The 18,487-nt window shown below is 43.7% G+C and overlaps 1 protein-coding gene across 1 annotated transcript in view; it reads left to right on the top strand.

Moving 5' to 3' along the window:
* Positions 1-17,749, top strand: part of SLC18A1 (solute carrier family 18 member A1) — a 64,796-nt gene extending 47,047 nt beyond the window's left edge. The window contains exons 13-18 of the mRNA XM_006054007.4: positions 11,450-11,528; positions 12,489-12,540; positions 15,065-15,128; positions 15,408-15,527; positions 15,748-15,881; positions 17,156-17,749. Of these exons, the coding sequence (XP_006054069.3) occupies positions 11,450-11,528; positions 12,489-12,540; positions 15,065-15,128; positions 15,408-15,527; positions 15,748-15,881; positions 17,156-17,269 (563 nt within the window). The 3' untranslated portion in view covers positions 17,270-17,749. The remainder of the gene's footprint in view (positions 1-11,449; positions 11,529-12,488; positions 12,541-15,064; positions 15,129-15,407; positions 15,528-15,747; positions 15,882-17,155) is intronic.
* The last annotated feature ends 738 nt before the right edge of the window (positions 17,750-18,487 follow it).

Raw genomic sequence — 18,487 nt, 5'->3', positions numbered from 1 at the left:
TTGTTTCCCAGGCAGAATTGGAGCACCCAAAAAGTATTTTAACAAGTTAACCTTTTCTTAACTGCACGTGTAAGAAGAACCGGTTTTGCAATTTCAAAAAATATTTTATTTTAAACAGTTTTTTTCTGGAGTCTAAAGAATATCATGGCTACTCAGTGTCAAAAATATCATTTCTCCTTTTTGTAGTTACAGTATATTATTAATGATATACACATGAGGGAATTGCTGTCACATTGGATGTAAAGTCTTGGCTACAAAATTTTGACAAATAGTAGGACTGTTAAGCATACCTTGAGATAACACAGTCTATTGAAATCTTTTATGAGGCCCGATGTGATTAGGAAAAAGGAGAGAGAAAGTGAATCTCTCTGTCTAAAGGGTGTAAAGGTATATTTAAAAAGCAATCTTGTAAATCAGTAATAATAATGTGCCAATTTTGAGGAATAGTAGTAGGTGATGGGATCCTTGGTTGTAATGCACCATAGGTTTCATAGATGCATTAACTTTTCTAAGGTCTGTTAAGAGATGCCATTTGTTAGATTTCTTTTTTATAACAAAAATAGGAGCGTTCCAAGGAGAGCAAGATTCCTCAATATGTTTTAATTCTAATTGTGTGTCTATAAGTTCTTTAGCAGCCTGTAATTTTTCTTTCATAAGGGGCCATTGCTCTGTCCAAATAGGCTCGTCATTTTTCCAAGTTATTTTAATAATTGCTTTGTTTGTTAAATGAGCAGTGGTCATTAGGAAAAATGTGGAATGTATATCTGAGTTTGCCTTTGTATAAGTCCCTTCCTATTAGATTAAGGGGTGCATCTATCACATAAGGTCTTAATGTTGCAGGCTGGCCTTCTGGTCCTTCATATGGGTAGATTTGAACATTTCGATAAATTTCTTGTACTTTGGTTTGAGAAATTCCTGCAATTTGGCAAGAGATTTTTTTGTATAGGCCAGGATTTGGGCCATAAGTGTTTGGAAATAATAGTAATATTAATATTAGATCCAGTGTCGAGGAGACCAGAAAATTTTTTATCATTAATTTTTATATTTATATTTGGTTGGGCATATTCAGATACCAATGATGTCCATAAGGATTGTTTTTGATCTGTACTGCCAAATCCGCCTGTCCATACATTATTAAAGAGTTAATAGAAATGTAAGGTAAAAGAAGTAATTGAGCAATTTTGTCCCCCTTTTTGAATTGTCATAGAATCTGAGATGACATCATAATTTGAATCTCTCCTTTATAATCTGAATCAATTATTCAAGGGTGAACAGTAATTCCTTTAGAAGTCAAACTAGATTGGCCAAGTAAAAGACCGAAGGTTTGTGGGGACAGGGGTCCAAAAAGTCCGGTAGTTTTTTTAGAAGGGACTGTTTGAGGGTAAAGGAAAAAATCATTTAAGGCTGGTATATCGACGGCAGTACTGCCAGATGTTGAGGGTTTGAGGGATTGAGGGAAAAGATAAAATTTGCCCCTGGTTTTTGTTGAAGGGGACCTGGGGGGTCCCCTGCTTGGAGTTTCCTGGAATAGGTTTTCTTTCAATATCAAATTTAGATTTACAATATTTGGCCAAATGCATTCCTCTATGGCAGCGAGGGCAGATTCTTGGAAGTTTTTTATTAGCCTTCTTAGGGCAGTCCCTTTTCAAATGCTTTTTATTTCCACATGTAAAGCATCCTTCATTTCCCTTTCTAAAGGCAGCAGCCATTGTCTCAGCTAGGATTTGCATCTTTTGAGTTTCTGATCCTAGATTGCAGCAAGCCTTCAAATAATCAATAATAGTCCCAGTCTCATGAATTGGAGCCATAGCTTTTTGACATTCCTGATTTGCATTCTCATAAGCAAGTAATTTCTCTAGCTCTTTTTTTGGTTTCTTCTCCAATTACAGTACGGGAAATAGCAGTTTCTAATCTAGTTAATTGCACAATTGCACTCATCTCACACGCTAGTAAAGTAATGCTCAAAATTCTCCAAGCCAGGATTCAGCAATATGTGAACCGTGAACTTCCAGATGTTCAAGCTGGTTTTAGAAAAGGCAGAGGAACCAGAGATCAAATTGCCAACATCCACTGGATCATGGAAAAAGCAAGAGAGTTCCAGAAAAACATCTATTTCTGCTTTATTGACTATGCCAAAGCCTTTGACTGTGTGGATCACAATAAACTGTGGAAAATTCTGAAAGAGATGGGAATCCCAGACCACCTGATCTGCCTCTTGAGAAATTTGTATGCAGGTCAGGAAGCAAGAGTTAGAACTGGACATGGAACAACAGACTGGTTCCAAATAAGAAAAGGAGTATGTCAAGGCTATATATTGTCACCCTGTTTATTTAATTTATATGCAGAGTACATCATGAGAAATGCTGGACTGGAAGAAACACAAGCTGGAATCAAGATTGCTGGGAGAAATATCAATAACCTCAGATATGCAGATGACACCACCCTTATGGCAGAAAGTGAACAGGAACTAAAAAGCCTCTTGATGAAAGTGAAAGTGGAGAGTGAAAAAGTTGGCTTAAAGTGGAGAGTGAAAAAGTTGGCTTAAAGCTCAACATTCAGAAAACGAAGATCATGGCATCCAGTCCCATCACTTCATGGGAAATAGATGGGGAAACAGTGGAAACAGTGTCAGACTTTGTTTTTCTGGGCTCCAAAATCACTGCAGATGGTGACTGCAGCTATGAAATTAAAAGACGCTTACTCCTTGGAAGGAAAGTTATGACCAACCTAGATAGCATATTCAAAAGCAGAGACATTACTTTACCAACAAAGGTTCGTCTAATTAAGGCTATGGTTTTTCCTGTGGTCATGTATGGATGTGAGAGTTGGACTGTGAAGAAGGCTGAACACTGAAGAATTGATGCTTTTGAACTGTGGTGTTGGAGAAGACTCTTGAGAGTCCCTTGGACTGCAAGGAGATCCAACCAGTCCATTCTGAAGGAGATCAGCCCTGGGATTTCTTTGGAAGGAATGATGCTAAAGCTGAAACTCCAGTACTTTGGCCACCTCATGTGAAGAGTTGACTCATTGGAAAAGACTCTGATGCTGGGAGGGATTGGGGGCAAGAGGAGAAGGGGACAACAGAGGATGAGATGGCTGGATGGCATCACTGACTCGATGGATGTGAGTCTGAGTGAACTCCGGAAGTTGGTGATGGACAGGGAGGCCTGGCATGCTGCAATTCAGGGGGTTGCAAAGAGTCGGACAGGACTGAGCGACTGATCTGATCTGATCTGATCTGAATATTTTAGTGTAGCTACCTGTAGGCTCTTCTTGAGGAGTAATTCGATCCCAAGCTTCAATGGCCACTGTTTTTAATTGTTCATGCAACAAGGGAGGGCATTGTATTTGAGCTTCTATGGTATCAAATTGTCTGGCGTCAGTTAACATTTCAAAAGTAATTTGGTTTTGTGGAGTGCCAGCTCGAGCATTCTTGTTAGCATGATCTCTGGCTATATCATGAAACCACATTGTCCATTGAAGATATTCTCCTGGTTTAAGGCGAGCTTTTATTAAAGTTCACCAATCTTAGGGAATAAAGTTTCCAATAGAAGATGCCACAACATTTAGAAGCTCTTTAGTAAAAGGCAAATGTGGGTCATACATAGTTACAGCCTTTTTCATTTGTTGCATGTAAAAAAGATTGATACCATCATATTGAGGTATTTTGTGCCCTTGAGCATCAGGATTTCTTCAAACTGGAAAGACGGAGAAACCGTCACTGTCAGAAACTTGTGATTGCAAAGCCAGTACTTCAGAGAGCCTCTGTTGTGGAGGACAGCGAGTAAGTGCTAATTTTTTGCAAATATGAGTCTGTGTTAATGACTGATCATTATTATCTAAAAAAGTATTGCCGGTTTTAGTGTCAAAAGTTGTCTCAAGAAAGTCGTTGTTAGAATCATTAGATTCTAGCAAAGGAGAGACTTTTGGATTTGTGCCTGCTGGTGGAGGAGGAGCATTTGGAGCAGCTGAAGCAGGGCTTGTAGGAAAATTTTGAAATATTTTATGTTGTTTTAATTGGGCTTTTTGTAAAGTTTTTTTTTGTTTGTTTGGTTTTTTTTACATTTTTTTAAATTTTATTTTATTTTTAGACTTTACATAACTGTATTAGTTTTGCCAAATATCAAAATGAATCTGCCACAGGTATACATGTGTTCCCCATCCTGAACCCTCCTCCCTCCTCCCTCCCCATTCCATCCCTCTGGGTCGTCCCAGTGCACCAGCCCCACGCATCCAGTATCGTGCATCGAACCTGGACTGGCACTCGTTTCATACATGATATTTTACATGTTTCAATGCCATTCTCCCAAATCTTCCCACCCTCTCCCGCTCTCACAGAGCCCATAAGACTGTTCTATACATCAGTGTCTCTTTTGCTGTCTTGTACACAGGGTTATTGTTACCATCTTTCTAAATTCCATATATATGCGTTAGTATACTGTATTGGTGTTTTTCTTTCTGGCTTACTTCACTCTGTATAATAGGCTCCAGTTTCATCCACCTCATTAGAACTGATTCAAATGTATTCTTTTTAATGGCTGAATAATACTCCATTGTGTATATGTACCACTGCTTTCTTATCCATTCATCTGCTGATGGACATCTAGGTTGCTTCCATGTCCTGGCTATTATAAACAGTGCTGCGATGAACATTGGGGTACTCGTGTCTCTTTCCCTTCTGGTTTCCTCAGTGTGTATGCCCAGCAGTGGGATTGCTGGATCATAAGGCAGGTCTATTTCCAGTTTTTTAAGGAATCTCCACACTGTTCTCCATAGTGGCTGTACTAGTTTGCATTTTTGTAAAGTTTTATCATTTAATTTATATTCATGTAATAAGCGTTCTGTCTGTTGTCAAATATTGGGAGGGCTAGAATTTACCTTGAAATGGCAGAATTACAGCTTTAATGAGAGCCCATAGGAGCCAGAAATCAGTGGGAATATTTGTTCCTTGCCTGGAGGCTCATTCAACATTTTCTTTGACCCAGTGCCAAATTTCTAAATCAAAACTGCCTTTATCAGGGAACCAAGGATTGCACTCAACCATTGTTTGAAAGCAAGCCTCTATTCATTGGCACGAAACCAAAAGTCCCTGAGCTTTAAACAAATGGTGAGGTAAAGTAGAGAAATGATGGGGCTTTCCAGCCGTTTGACCCGTGTCTTAGTACTTACTGACCTCAATAGGTCCCGACCTCAATAGGTCTCTTGAGTCACTCTGTCAGAAATGCCACGTATGCCAGAGTCCCTGTTCTGGGCGCCACTTGTTGTGGTCCTTTAATGGACCGGAACCTGGTGGTCTGGAGTCGATGATAAGAAAGTGAAAGAGAGAGCCGGAGGGAAGGAAGGAGAGAGAGAGAAAGAAAGAAAGAAAGACACGGGGACCCAAGCTCTGATGGAGCAAAGGTGCTTCAATGATCTTTCTGTGAGTATATATAGGCTGTTGTACAAGAAATTTATTTTGACAATGATAAAGATCAGAAAACCAAACATACAGCAACCGTTACCAAGGGAACAAGGGATTAATAATGGTCACCGGCTCAGGAGACAATCCATACCTCAAGAAAGAGGATCGAGACTAAGCAGTTTTGTCGTAAAGAGAATGTTTACTGAAGGAGATTCAAGCCTGTCTCACATAATGACCTCAGTCCTGGAAGCAGCTTGCTGTTCCACTGATAAGGAACAGAGGACTTATGAGAAACAGCAGGTAGGAATCCTCCTGTCAAACACTCCCTGATACCTATGCCCTCAGCCTCTTCTCTGAACACTTCTTTCATCTTCTTGCCTTAAGACCTAAATGTTTTCTGAGAACACCATTTTCCCACACTCCCATTGATGGAAGTCCTGGGGCTTCCCTGGTACTTGAGATGGTAAAGAATCCACCTGAAATGCAGGAAACCCAGAAAGATCCCCTGGAGAAGGAAATGGCAAACCCACTCCAGTATTCTTGCCTGGAAAATCCCATGGACAGAGGAGACTGGTGGATTACAGTCTATGGGGTCACAAATCATCAGACACAACTGAGCGACTAAGCGCGTGTGCGCACACACACACACACATTCCTTCAGACTTGGCTTTCTTTTGCTGCTTCTAAGTCATTTCTTCCTCATTTTCCTTCAACTCTGATTCCCAGGGACTTCCCTGGTGGTCCAATGGTTAAGACTTTGTGCTTCTAAAGCCGTGGGGCAGAGGTTAGATATATCCCTGGTCAGGGAACCAAGATCCCACTGGTTCATGCTGCCTGGTACAGCCTCAAAGAAAAAAAGACCCTGATTCCATTGAAGATCATGTCATCAGATTGTACCACCCCACCCCTCTTCATTGCAATTATCTACTGATCCCTGAGGTGTCCCTTCTCTTTCATTAAATCCACCAACATCTGGTTCATATTCTTTTCACCTTTACTCTTGTCACCACTTTTGACTTTAGTATCCAGGTGGATAACTCTACCAACATCTCAGCCTATTCCTTAATCTACTTTCTTGCAATGACCTTCTCCTCTCCACCATAACCAATCAAAGTTTCTGTAATATGGACCTTGAAATCAACATTAATTGAAACACCTCTGAAATGTCAACTCCAGGTTATCACCTTCCGTATTCCCTGCTCGGGTCTTCTGATCAGTATCAGTTTAGTTGCTCAGTTGTGTCCGACTCTTTGTGACCCCATGGACTACAGCACGCCAGGCCTCCCTGTCCATCACCAACTCCAGCAGTTTACCCAAATTCATGTCCATCGAGTCGGTGATGCCATCCAACCATCTCATCCTCTGTCGTCTCCTTCTCCTCCCGCCTTCAATCTTTCCCAGCATCAGGGTCTTTTCAAATGAGTCAGCTCTCTGCATCAGGTGGCCAAAGTATTGGAGTTTCAGCTTCAACACCAGTCCTTCCAATGAATATTCAGGACTGATTTCCTTTAGGATGGACTGGTTGGATCTCCTTGCAGTCCAAGGGGACTCTCAAGAGTCTTCTCCAATACCACCAGGGTATTAGGTCTTCTAATATCCTTATATTAACACATTTTGGCTACACTGAGATCAGCAGTCCATTCAGTTCTCTCTCTGTTTACATCACTACTCATGTGTTCACTTCTTTCTTATTTATTTATTGGTTGTGAGGCATGTGGGATCTTAGTTCTTCAGCTAGGGATTGAACTCATATCCTTGGCATCAGAAACACAGAGTCTTAATCTCCAGACCACCAGAGATGTCCCTGCACCTCTTTCTTTACTAAGTTTGTAGTTCATATGATGAATCCGCATTCATCATTAATGTCACTCCTTTGAAAGCATTGTTAATGCCTTTGCCCCATCTGCTCTTCCTCTGGGATTGTCACATGAGAAGCCTTAAGTCTCGTTAAGTCTGTCTGGTTGCCCACTCCTTGCCTGCACCTGAACAGTGAAATGGGGCTATAGGAAAACACATACTTGGCTATTGGTCTCACCTTGTATCGATGGCCATAAATCTAAAATTAAAAAAAAAAAAAAAGAAATGAAAAGTTTTTAAAGAGGACAAGGAAAAAAAAAAAAAAAGGCCATGAATCTAAAGTGGACTTTCACACTATCACTTAAAATAAATAATCTTTCTTTTAAGTCCCTAGTTTCATTCTTCCTACTTTCTGAAAGGACTGGCTTGCACTATTCCATTCAAACCTCCTCCACATTCTCATCCCTTCACCTTCATCATTCTCAACTCCTAGTCATTCATTGAGGAAATAGAAGCAACAAAAAGGGACCTTGCATGTTCTCATCACTAGATATACTTACTTCCCTGGACCTGTGTGCACATCTAGGGCCTTCTCTGTATGGTTGAAATGTTCCAACTCCTTCAGAGGCCAAACTTCTTTTTTCTTTCCTTTTCTTTTCCTTTCCCTTCTGGATTCCATCTCCTGTCATCTGTTTAACTAGCTACTATCACCTTTGCAATCACCTCCTCTTTTGTTAACTTTTAAAGGAAGGAGTCCCTGAAGGCTCAGACCATAGATGCATGTTCTCTCTCTGATCTTTCATGGGTCATCCCAGCCATTCCCCTGGCTTTAAGAATAGAATTGGTAGGGACTTCCTTGGTGATCCAGTGGCTGAGGCTCCACCCCACCAATGCAGGCAGCCCAGGTTTGATCCCTGGTCAGGTGGCTTCCCAGGTGGTGCTAGTGGTAAAGAATTTGCCTGTCAGTGCAGGAGATGTAAGAGACTCGGGTTAGATTCCTGGGTTGGGTAGATCCCCTGTAGAAGGAAATAGCAACCCACTCTAGTATTCTTAGGGCTTCCCTGGTAGCTCAGAGATTAAAGCGTCTGCCTGCAATGCGGGAGACCAGGGTTCAATCCCTGGGTTGGGAAGATCCCCTGGAGAAAGAAATGGCAACCCACTCCAGTACTCTTGCCTGGAAAATCCCATGGATGGAGGAGCCTCAGTTCAGTTCAGTCGCTCAGTTGTGTCCGACTCTTTGCAACCCCATGAATCGCAGCATGCCAGGCCTCCCTGTCCATCACCAACTCCCGGAGTTCACCCAGACTCACGTCCATCGAGTCAGTGATGCCATCCAGCCATCTCATCCTCTGTCGTCCCCTTCTCCTCCTTCCCCCAATCCCTCCCAGTATCAGAGTCTTTTCCAATGAGTCAACTCTTCACATGAGGTGGCCAAAGTATTGGAGTTTCAGCTTTAGCATCATTCCATCTAAAGAAATCCCAGGACTGATCTCCTTCAGAATGGACTGGTTGGATTTCCTTGAAGTCCAAGGGACTCTCAAGCGTCTTCTCCAACACCACAGTTCAAAAGCATCAATTCTTCGGCACTCAGCCTTCTTCACAGTCCAACTCTCACATCCAAACATGACCACAGGAAAAACCATAGCCTTGACTAGATGAACCTTTGTTGGTAAAGTAATGTCTCTGCTTTTGAATATGCTATCTAGGTTGGTCATAACTTTCCTTCCAAGGAGTAACCGTCTTTTAATTTCATGGCTGCAGTCACCATCTCCAAAATCATCTGCAGTGATTTTGGAGCCCCCAAAAATAAAGTCTGACACTGTTTCCACTGTTTCCCCATCTATTTCCCATGAAGTGATGGGGCCGGATGCCATGATCTTCGTTTTCTGAATGTTGAGCTTTAAGCCAACTTTTTCAGTCTCCACTTTCACTTTCATCAAGAGGCTTTTGAGTTCCTTTTCACTTTCTGCCATAAGGGTGGTGTCATCTGCATATCTGAGGTTATTGATATTTCTCCCGGCAATCTTGATTCCAGCTTGTGCTTCTTCCAGTCCAGCATTTCTCATGATGTACTCTGCATATAAGTTAAATAAGCAGGGTGACAATATACAGCCTTGACATACTCCTTTTCCTATGGTAGGCTACAATCCATGGGGTCACAAAGAGTCGGACACGACTGAGCAACTTCACTTTCACATGGATGGAGGACCCTGAAGGGCTACAGTCCATGGGGTTGCAAAGAGTCTGACACAACTGAGTACACGTACACAAACACAGGGAACTAGATCCCACAAGCTGCAACTAAAGATAGTGTATACTGCAGCGAAGATTTCCCATCACAAAATTAAGACCCAACACAGACAAATAAATAAATATTAAAAAAAAGAAAACTAATTTATAAACCAATTAGTTGAACCCTTTTATTTTTCTTTAGGATCTCTCTTCAGAACTGGAGACTTGTCCATTCAATAAGCCTTCCTATTTGCATTAGGTGTTTTTGTTTGTTTTTCCAGCTAAAAAAACCCTGTTTTGGTTATTCAGTTCTCAGTTTAAATACTACCTTCTCAAAGGAGTCTTCCCTAACCCCCTGAATCTACGTTATCCCTTATTCCTGGTCACTCTTCCATATCACCACTTTAAACTTTCTTCACAGAACTTATCACTGTCTAAGTCATCTTTTTTCATTTATTTATTTACTTGTTTGTTGTCTATCTCCCTCCCTTGGAATGTAAGCTCCCTGGAGGCTAGGATTTTGTCTATTTTATTCACTCTTCTAATCTTGGTTCCTGGAATACCTGCTACATAGTAAAAGCTCATTTAAAATACTGAAAAAATGAAATAAAAAATAAGACTCAGAGAGGGTAAATTTCCCATGGTCACAGAGTGGTTAAGCCACAGTTTGAACCCAGCAGCAAAGCCCATGCTCCAGGATGCTTGACTCTATTTTCACAAAAAACAATGGGACAAAGGCTTCAGTTTACAATATTCTTTTACATTTATTAATATCTAATTTGCTTCTTCATGTAATCTAGTGTGATAGAACCACAGCTTTGTGTTTACTGGATGTGCATACCAAAGATCAGAAAGGTTTAGTAACTTATTCAAAGTCACCATCAGAGGGAATTCCCTGGCCGTCCAGTGCTGGACCAGGACTCCATGTTTCCACTGCAGAGGGCATGGGTTCAGTCCCTGGTTGGGGAACTAAGTTTCCACAAGCTGTGTGGTGTGGCCAAAAATAAAAGGCATTGTTAGAGCAATAGAAGAGCAGGTAAATAATAAGGCAGAAATTTTACTTCCCAGGAAGTATGTACTGTATGTCTTTCTCTAAAGCTCATGCTCTTATGCTGATAATCACGGGTATTTTATACATGAGAATGGCTCAGCAAAGTCATTCATCAGGAAGTCTAAGAGGGGAGCTAGAGGGGGACGTGATGTTAAATGTGTTTGTTCAGTCACTAAGTTGGTTTAACTCTGCGACTAAACCAGAGTTGGTTAAACTCTGGTTTAACCCTATGGACTGCAGCATGCCAGTCTTCCCTGTCCTTCACTGTTTTCTCGGAGTTTACTCAAACTCATCTCCATTGAGTTGGTGGTGCCATCCAACCGTCTCATCCTCTGTCATCCCCTTCTCCTCCTGCCCTCATTCTTTCCCAGCATCAGGGTTTTTTCCAATGAGTCAGTTCTTCACATCAGGTGGCCAAAGTATTAGAGCTTCAGCATCAGTACTTCCAATGAATATTCAGGGGGTTGATTTCCTTTAGGATTGATTGGTTTGATCTCCCTACAGTCCAAGGGACTCTCAAGAGTCTTCTCCAGTACCACAATTTGATAGCATCAGTTCGTCAGTGCTCAGCTTTCTTTATGGTCCAGCTCTCACATCTGTACATGACTACTGAAAAAACCATAGCTTTGACTATATGGACCTTAGTCAGCAAAGTGATGCCTCTGCTTTTTAATACTCTATCTAGGTTTGTCGTAGCTTTTCTTCCAAGGAGCAAGTGTCTTTTAATTTCCTAGCTGAAGTCACTGTCTGCAGTGATTTTGGAGCCCAAGAAAATCTAAACAAAGCCCTGCTCTTGAGGACAGCAGAGGCGTGGGAGCCCTATGTCATCTGCTCTGGGTTTGCCCAGGGATCTCTAACCCACAAAACAATGGTTTGGGATCCTTGAAGGTAATGGGGAGACCTCACTGTCTTGTAAGACCCAGGATGTTTCAGAGCAGCCTAAGGTGAGGACCTGTGTCTTTCTGCAGGTCTAGCCTTCTTGCCCGCCAGCGTGTCCTACCTCATTGGCACCAGCCTCTTTGGTGTGCTGGCCAACAAGATGGGTCGGTATGTAGCCTGGGGATCTGGGAAAAGTCAGATGGGAGAGTCTTCTGAGGTGTTCCCTGCACCTGGGATGATGGATGATAGCTTGTCAGAGGTTGAAAATTTAGAACAAGTACCAGCAGATGCTTGTTCTAAGGGTGGGAATGGATAGCTGGTGAGGGCAGTATAGAGAAAGGGTTGGTCCTGAGCTTGTTGCTATGGAAGATGCAGTGAATATATGAGGGGCAACCTTTACTTTCTAGATGTTTGTTGTCCAGTTGAAGAGATAAAATAAACTCCACAGAGAACAGGTATGGAGAAAACAGTACCCAGAGACAGGTGGTTGTCAAACTGCTTTCCATGGAGCCCCAGGGAACTCTCCAAAGGCCACCAAGTGTAAAAAGGGTTGGGGGCTAAGAGGTATAAGTCTGAATTTCTTTCCTCCAACTACAGTGAGAACAGCTTTAATTTTACCTTTGGAGTGTGATGTAAAAATTTGAAAAGTAATTTTAAAAAACATTTCCATAGGAAATCAGAGAAGGAAGGAAGTTTGGTGTGTTTTTGTGGTTTTTGAGATGGACCCTGAAGACCAGATAGAATATGTATTGATGAGAGATATAGGCTGAGTTAAGCAACAGCAACATTAAGTTAGAGCATTGTTCCCAAGGGGAAAGGACCTTCTGAGTCAACTGATTCCTCTTCTAAGGGAAGGAAGACCGTGTCTCATTGTTCCTTGTCTGCTTCTACTCTGGGAAGAGGTGTGGAGCCAGGGAAGAGATGAGGGGTGAATAAGGGACTGGGGAAGGGCTCACCTGAGTACAAACTGGTCCTGTAGAGATGTGTTTATCTTCTCACATCCCAACGGGTTCCTGGAATTAGGGATAGCAGGACTGGCCAGTGAGTTGGTGATGGGTAGCAAGTGGAAGGAATCTCAACCCTTAGCGCTGTTTGAAAAATGCTGTTTTGTTTTGTTTTTTTTCTTAGGTGGCTATGCTCCCTGATTGGGATGTTGGTAGTAGGTACCAGCTTACTTTGTGTAAGTATAATAAGGTCTTTTGGGGAGAGTCAAAGGGTGGGGAGAGTGTCAGACACTTAAAGACAACTTTCCTTTGAAATGAGCAGAGGATTGATTTGGCAAGGACTGTCAGAAAGACTGTTTCTGTGTAGGTAGGAATTTACCCCTGGGGGAGATGCTATGCCATCCCACTGAAAGGAGTTGGGGAAGGAGAGGGAGAGGGCAGTGGGGGCAGCTGAAGACAGAAATCTGAGGCTTTATGGATGGCCACATGAAGCAATGGGCTTCTCAGGTGGCACTAGTGGTAAGAGAACCTGCCTGCCAATGCAGGAGATGAGAGAGATGGGAGTTCAATCCCTGGGTCAGGAAGATCTCCTGGAGGAGGAAGTGGAAACCCATTCCAGTATTCTTGCCTGTAGAATCTCATGGATGGAGGAGCCTGGTGGCCTACAGTCCACAGGGTCACACAGAGTCAGACATGACTGAAGTGACTTAGCGTGCATGCACGTGAAGCAATACACGTTGGCATCTATTTTTGGGGTCTGTAGAATGGTGCATTTCATGCCTTCACTTACATACCTCACAGTGACAGGATCCCAGGAGCCACTAGAGGAACCATTATCTGTGCTTCCATCTCTAGCACCAGGGTGTTTGGTAGAGGAAGAAAGAAAGAAGGGCCTTTCTATTTCCAGGAGTCCCCTCCAAGCCCTCTAAACCTACATTTTCTCCTCTCCAGCATGGAGATCAGAAGCACCCTTGCCTCCTAGGCTTGAGGGGGAATGAGATGGCTGCAAAGCCCTGAGTACAGTGCTCAAGAAAGGCAGGAAGTCCTGATTGGGGTCTGGCTCCAGTCCCAGCTTGGCCATTTGTTGCTCATGTGACTCTGAGTTCATTACATCACCTCCCTTGGCTCAGCATCCACATCTGTGTACAGGGGATTCTGATGCCATCTCAAAGGATTACCCAGACCAAAACTGCAGTGGTGTCTGGCTCATAGGGAGCCCACTGTGAATCTTAACCAGTACTAGTAATGAAATAGAAATATCCCCCATGGGCTTCCCTCGTGGCTCAGTGATAAAGAATCCTCCTGCCAATGCAGGAGACGTGGCTCGATCCCTGGTCTGGGAAGATCCCATATGCTGTGGAACAACTAAGCCCATGTGCCACAACTATTGAAGCCTGCGTGCTTAGAGCCTGTGCTCCACAACAAGAGAAGCCACCACAGTGAGAAGCCCACACTGCAATGAAGAATAGCCACTGCTCACTGTAACTAGAGGAAAAAAAAAAGCCCACTTGGCAACAAAGACCTAGCACATCAATAAATAAATAAAATTTAAAAAGAAATAATTAAAAAAATTAATTCATTCCTAAGACCCTGTTTTTAGCTAGTGACATCTAAATGGTATGTAAAACCTCTCAGGGGTGAGTATGCGAGTGTAGCAGGTGTAGGAGACAAATACCCAGGGAGGGAGGTAAGGACCCAGCAAGAGGAAAACAAGGCTTCCGTTGGGGATTGGGAGGGTAAGAGAATGAATGTCACAAGCCGCTGAAGCAGCAACACAAACCACGCCACCTGCCCCTCTAGCTGTGGGTAATTGGTTGTTGGCGACTCTTTGTCTTCTTGGTCCACTGGCTTCAAGTCAGGGTTTTACTAAAACCTCTGTATGCGTCTCTACTTCTGCCTTGCAAATAGATTCATCTGTACCATTTTTCTAGATTCCACATATATGCGTTAATATATAGTATTTGTTTTTCTCTTTCTGACTTACTTCACTCTGTATGACAGACTCAGTGCCCAGAGGCACAGACACAGACAGGGGTGGGGATGGGGGGAAGGGAAGGTGGGATGAATCAGGAGATTGGAACCGACATATATACACTACTGTGTGTTAAATAGCTAGCTAGTGAGAAGCTCCTGTATAGCACAGGGAGCTCAGCTCGGTGCTCTATGATGATCTAGAGGGGTGGGATGGGGAGGAGAGGGGAGGGAGGTGCAAGAGAGAGAGGATGTATGTATGCATATAGCTGATTCAGTTCATTGTACAGAGGAAACTAACATAGCACTGTAAAGCAAGTATACACCAATTAAAAAAAAGATATAAAATATAAAAAAATAACACCACCACCACCTGTGGATGATATTGCAGGTAGAAAAGAGAGGAAACTCCACTCTAGGTATAATGAGGACAGAAGTGTGTGTCTGGGTGGAGGGGGTAGAGGAAGGGGAGGGAGAGTCCATAGGCCATTCATTGCTGTGACTCCAGGGTCAAACCTGAGGATCACACTTGATCTCACTGCTTATGTTCTGAAACTCTTGATGGGACATTGAACCCAAATGGAACCAGTTTAGATTTCATCTCTGTAAATGAAGGTAAAGATTCTTTTTCGTCAGAGGTGTAAGAATCAAGAGATAACACACGTGGCACATTGTACCTGGTTGATAAATGCATTTCGTAGGAAAACCCTTTGTTTTTGTGCTGTCCCACCTGACCCCCCCCCTCCCCTCACCAGATTCCTGATAATTCTTCCTCCTTTCCTCCTACAGGTTCCTCTGGCTCATGATATTTTTGGTCTCATTGGCCCCAATGCAGGGCTTGGCATTTCCATAGGTAAGAAGTACCCTTAAAGGAGACCGGAAGCTCCTGAATATTGGCTCGGGGTCAGATCAGAGGGGGTATATGGAAAGGCAGGGGGGATAGGAGAGAAGCTGGCAGGGGTGTCGAGAGACAGGCTCATGACTCCTGGTGGGAACGAGTGTCAGTGAAGAGGGAGGACAGACAGCTGGCAGAGACAGTGGAGTAAAGCGGGAGGGGCGGAAGGGGATGTTACAGACAGGGAGGGGGCTGTGTGTAGGACTCACGGCCGTGCCCTACTTGCTCTGACCACAGGCATGGTGGATTCTTCTATGATGCCCATCATGGGACACTTGGTGGACCTGCGCCATGCCCCGGTCTATGGCAGTGTCTATGCCATCGCTGATGTGGCTTTTTGCATGGGCTTTGCAGTAGGTATGTTGGCAGAGAGACAGAACACCAGGACCTGGTAACCCAAATCTCCCTTTATGGGCTGTTTACCTGCCCATAAAGTGGAGCCAAGAGGCTGGTCCTCCTAAGGTTCTGAGATATTTGGCCCTGGGGCATCCTCTGGGTCACCTTTGGCCCCTAGCATTGTGTCCTCCAAGCGATCAAGAATCAATAGATGCTTGCAGATTTGCTTTATTCCTCACAGGTCCATCCACCGGGGGTGCCATTGTGCGGGCCATTGGCTTCCCCTGGCTCATGGTCATCATTGGGGTCACTGACATCATCTACGCTCCTCTCTGCTACTACTTGAGGAGCCCCCCTGCCAAGGAGGAGAAGCTTGTAAGGGGCTCTAACTACTGCTGAAAAAATAATTTGTTTCTTTCATGCCTCTCTCGTCCCTTTTAATTCAGTGCTTCTTTTTTTATATATCTGTTTTTATTTATTTATTTAACTGTGCTAGGTCTTAGTTGTGGCATGTGGGACCTTACTTGTGGCATATGGAATCTAGTTCCATGACCAAGGATTAAACCCAGTTCCCCTGCTTTGGGAGCGCTGAGTCTTAACCACTGGACCACCTGGGAAATCCCTATTTTGTGCTCCTATTTCCTCTCTCTTTGATAGGCTCTCTGCTCTGCCATGTTTTCTGATTCCCCTTTCATCTCTTCCTTACTTTTTGTCCCCTTCCTTACTTTTTCCTTCTCTACACAACCACTTTACACTGTTACACTGGTCAGTTAGAAAGGGTCCTAAGTACAGAAGGAAATGGGAGGCTTGTAATGCGTTGGGGTCAAGGACCATCAAAGGCATCATGTGCTTGCAGTACTTACTAGCAAAGTGTGAATTGCCAAATCATGCCCACAACATGGACAGAATTCCACTGGGCACATTCATGCATTCATTCATTCACTCACATCTGTCATTATCCTTATTAGGTCTTTTCCTAAAGTACTAACAGCCCAGGGGAGAGAACCACAACAGATTATTTTAGTTAATAGGTACTTTCTTCTTACTGCCGCAGGAGCACCTTGAGGGTCTGGGTGGGTTGGGGGCAGATGTGTACAGTGACATGCTAAGTCATTTAAGTCATGTCTGACTCTTTGCAACACATGGACTCTAGCCCGCCAGGCTCCTCTGTCCATGGGATTCTCCAGGCAAGAATACTGGAGTGTGTTGCCATCCCCTCCTCCAGGGGATCTTCCTGACCCAGGGATTGAACCCATGTCTCTTACATTTCCTGCATTGGCAGGTGGGTTCTTTATCACTAGTGCCACCTGGTAAGCCCAAGGGTGTGGATGTGGAGGCTGCTTAAAGGAACAGAAAAAGATAGGAAAGTCCAATTAGGGGTGATGCCCATTTCAGCTGGCTCCCAGCTATAGCCTGTGCTGCTGCTATTAGGATTCAATGAAAAGCTTATCAGATGATTGTCTTGACCAGCATGGCTCCACCTGGTGCTTTGGGTGGACTGTGCACATATAGGAAGCAGAACAAGGGTCCTTTTCTGGTTCCTTGAGTCTTTTCTGAGCAGCCCTAGACTTGGATGAGCTAGTTTGGGAGGGGGAAGGGGAAGCTGGTGAGAGACGGGCAGTGATTTCTCTTCCTGCTTCTTGCTGCAGGCAGTTCTGAGCCAGGACTGCCCCATGGAGACCCGGATGTATGCAGCCGAGAAGCACACAAGGCAGTTTCCTCTGGGGGAGGACAGCGATGAGGAGCCTGGCTGTGAGGAGTAGCTGCAGAAACAGGCCCCTGGACCTTGTCGCATGAGCCTCAGACTTCAGTGACCACTTTGTTCCTGGACCTAGATCACCATGGACTGTTCAATAAGCTTCACATCTGTCTCCCCTGGTGTCTCCTTTCCTCCCCTCCCATGGGTGCTGTCCCCAGGTTCTCTCCTCTCCTGTGTCATTCACAGCTCTCCCTCTAAGCTTTGATGCCTCAGCTGGCCCACCTTTGGTGGGAGGACAGAATGCTGTTTCTTCCTCGGCTTCTGTAAGGCTGTGATGGGTTCTGCGAGGAGTGACTCATTTCATGGAGGCGGCAGTGAGCATTGTGTTCCCTGAAACCAGCGGGGTGGCTGACAAACCTCATTTCATCTGTTATCTGATTTTCTCTGGCAACTTCCCAACAGTCTATAAGAGTTTTGTTATCTGTTCCTCGATGTAGTCTTCCCTGAGTTTCCCTAGATGAGTTAAAGTGTCCTCAACCCTGTACTGCTGCTACGTGGTCAACTGTGGGCATCCTTGGGCTGTTTTTTTCTAAGCCGAGGGTTTTCTCTGTGGCCAGACCTACAGCTGTTGAAATCAGTCTGTCTTCAGTGACAGGAGGGCTCCTATATTCTTCATTACCAAGGGGAACTGGAAAAAATCTGCTTCTCTTATGCTTGAGTTACTGACATTCTCATGATGTCCCCTGTGGGCTTTGTCTGCCTTACCTTAAATTTCTTAGATTCTGAGAAATAAATATAAGAGGAGAGAAAATGCGATTTCATGGGAAGAAGTAAAGCAGCTGTGCTAAAATCCCTTCCAACGGTGGGTTTCCTAACACAAGGATTATAATGAGGCATTGTTCACATTTGCTAATGACTAAATTATTCCCTAATGCAGACATGACAAACTTTTATAGCATAGGAGAGTGTGGATGGAAGTATAGTAGGTCCTATAAATATTTTGACATTTAGCAAAAAATTTTTTGAAATAGTTGCTAAAACATAAGATTTCAAAGAGATGGGAGACACAGCAGTTACCTTCAAGTAGCTTCCTATCCCTTTAGGCAAACTGGATATATGCGTATGTGCTCAGTCACTCAATTGTGCTCAACTCTTTGCAACCCCATGAGCTGAAGCCTGCCAGGCTTCTCGGTCCTTGGGATTTCCTAAGCAAGAATACTGGAGCGGGTTGCCTTTTCTCCACCACAGGATCCTCCTGACCCAGGGATCAAACCCACATCTC

The sequence above is a fragment of the Bubalus bubalis genome, chromosome 3, assembly GCF_019923935.1.
Source record: "Bubalus bubalis isolate 160015118507 breed Murrah chromosome 3, NDDB_SH_1, whole genome shotgun sequence".
NCBI lineage: Eukaryota > Metazoa > Chordata > Mammalia > Artiodactyla > Bovidae > Bubalus > Bubalus bubalis.
The sequence above is the reverse complement of the archived record's forward strand: the minus strand, read 5'-3'. Positions and strand labels throughout refer to the sequence as shown.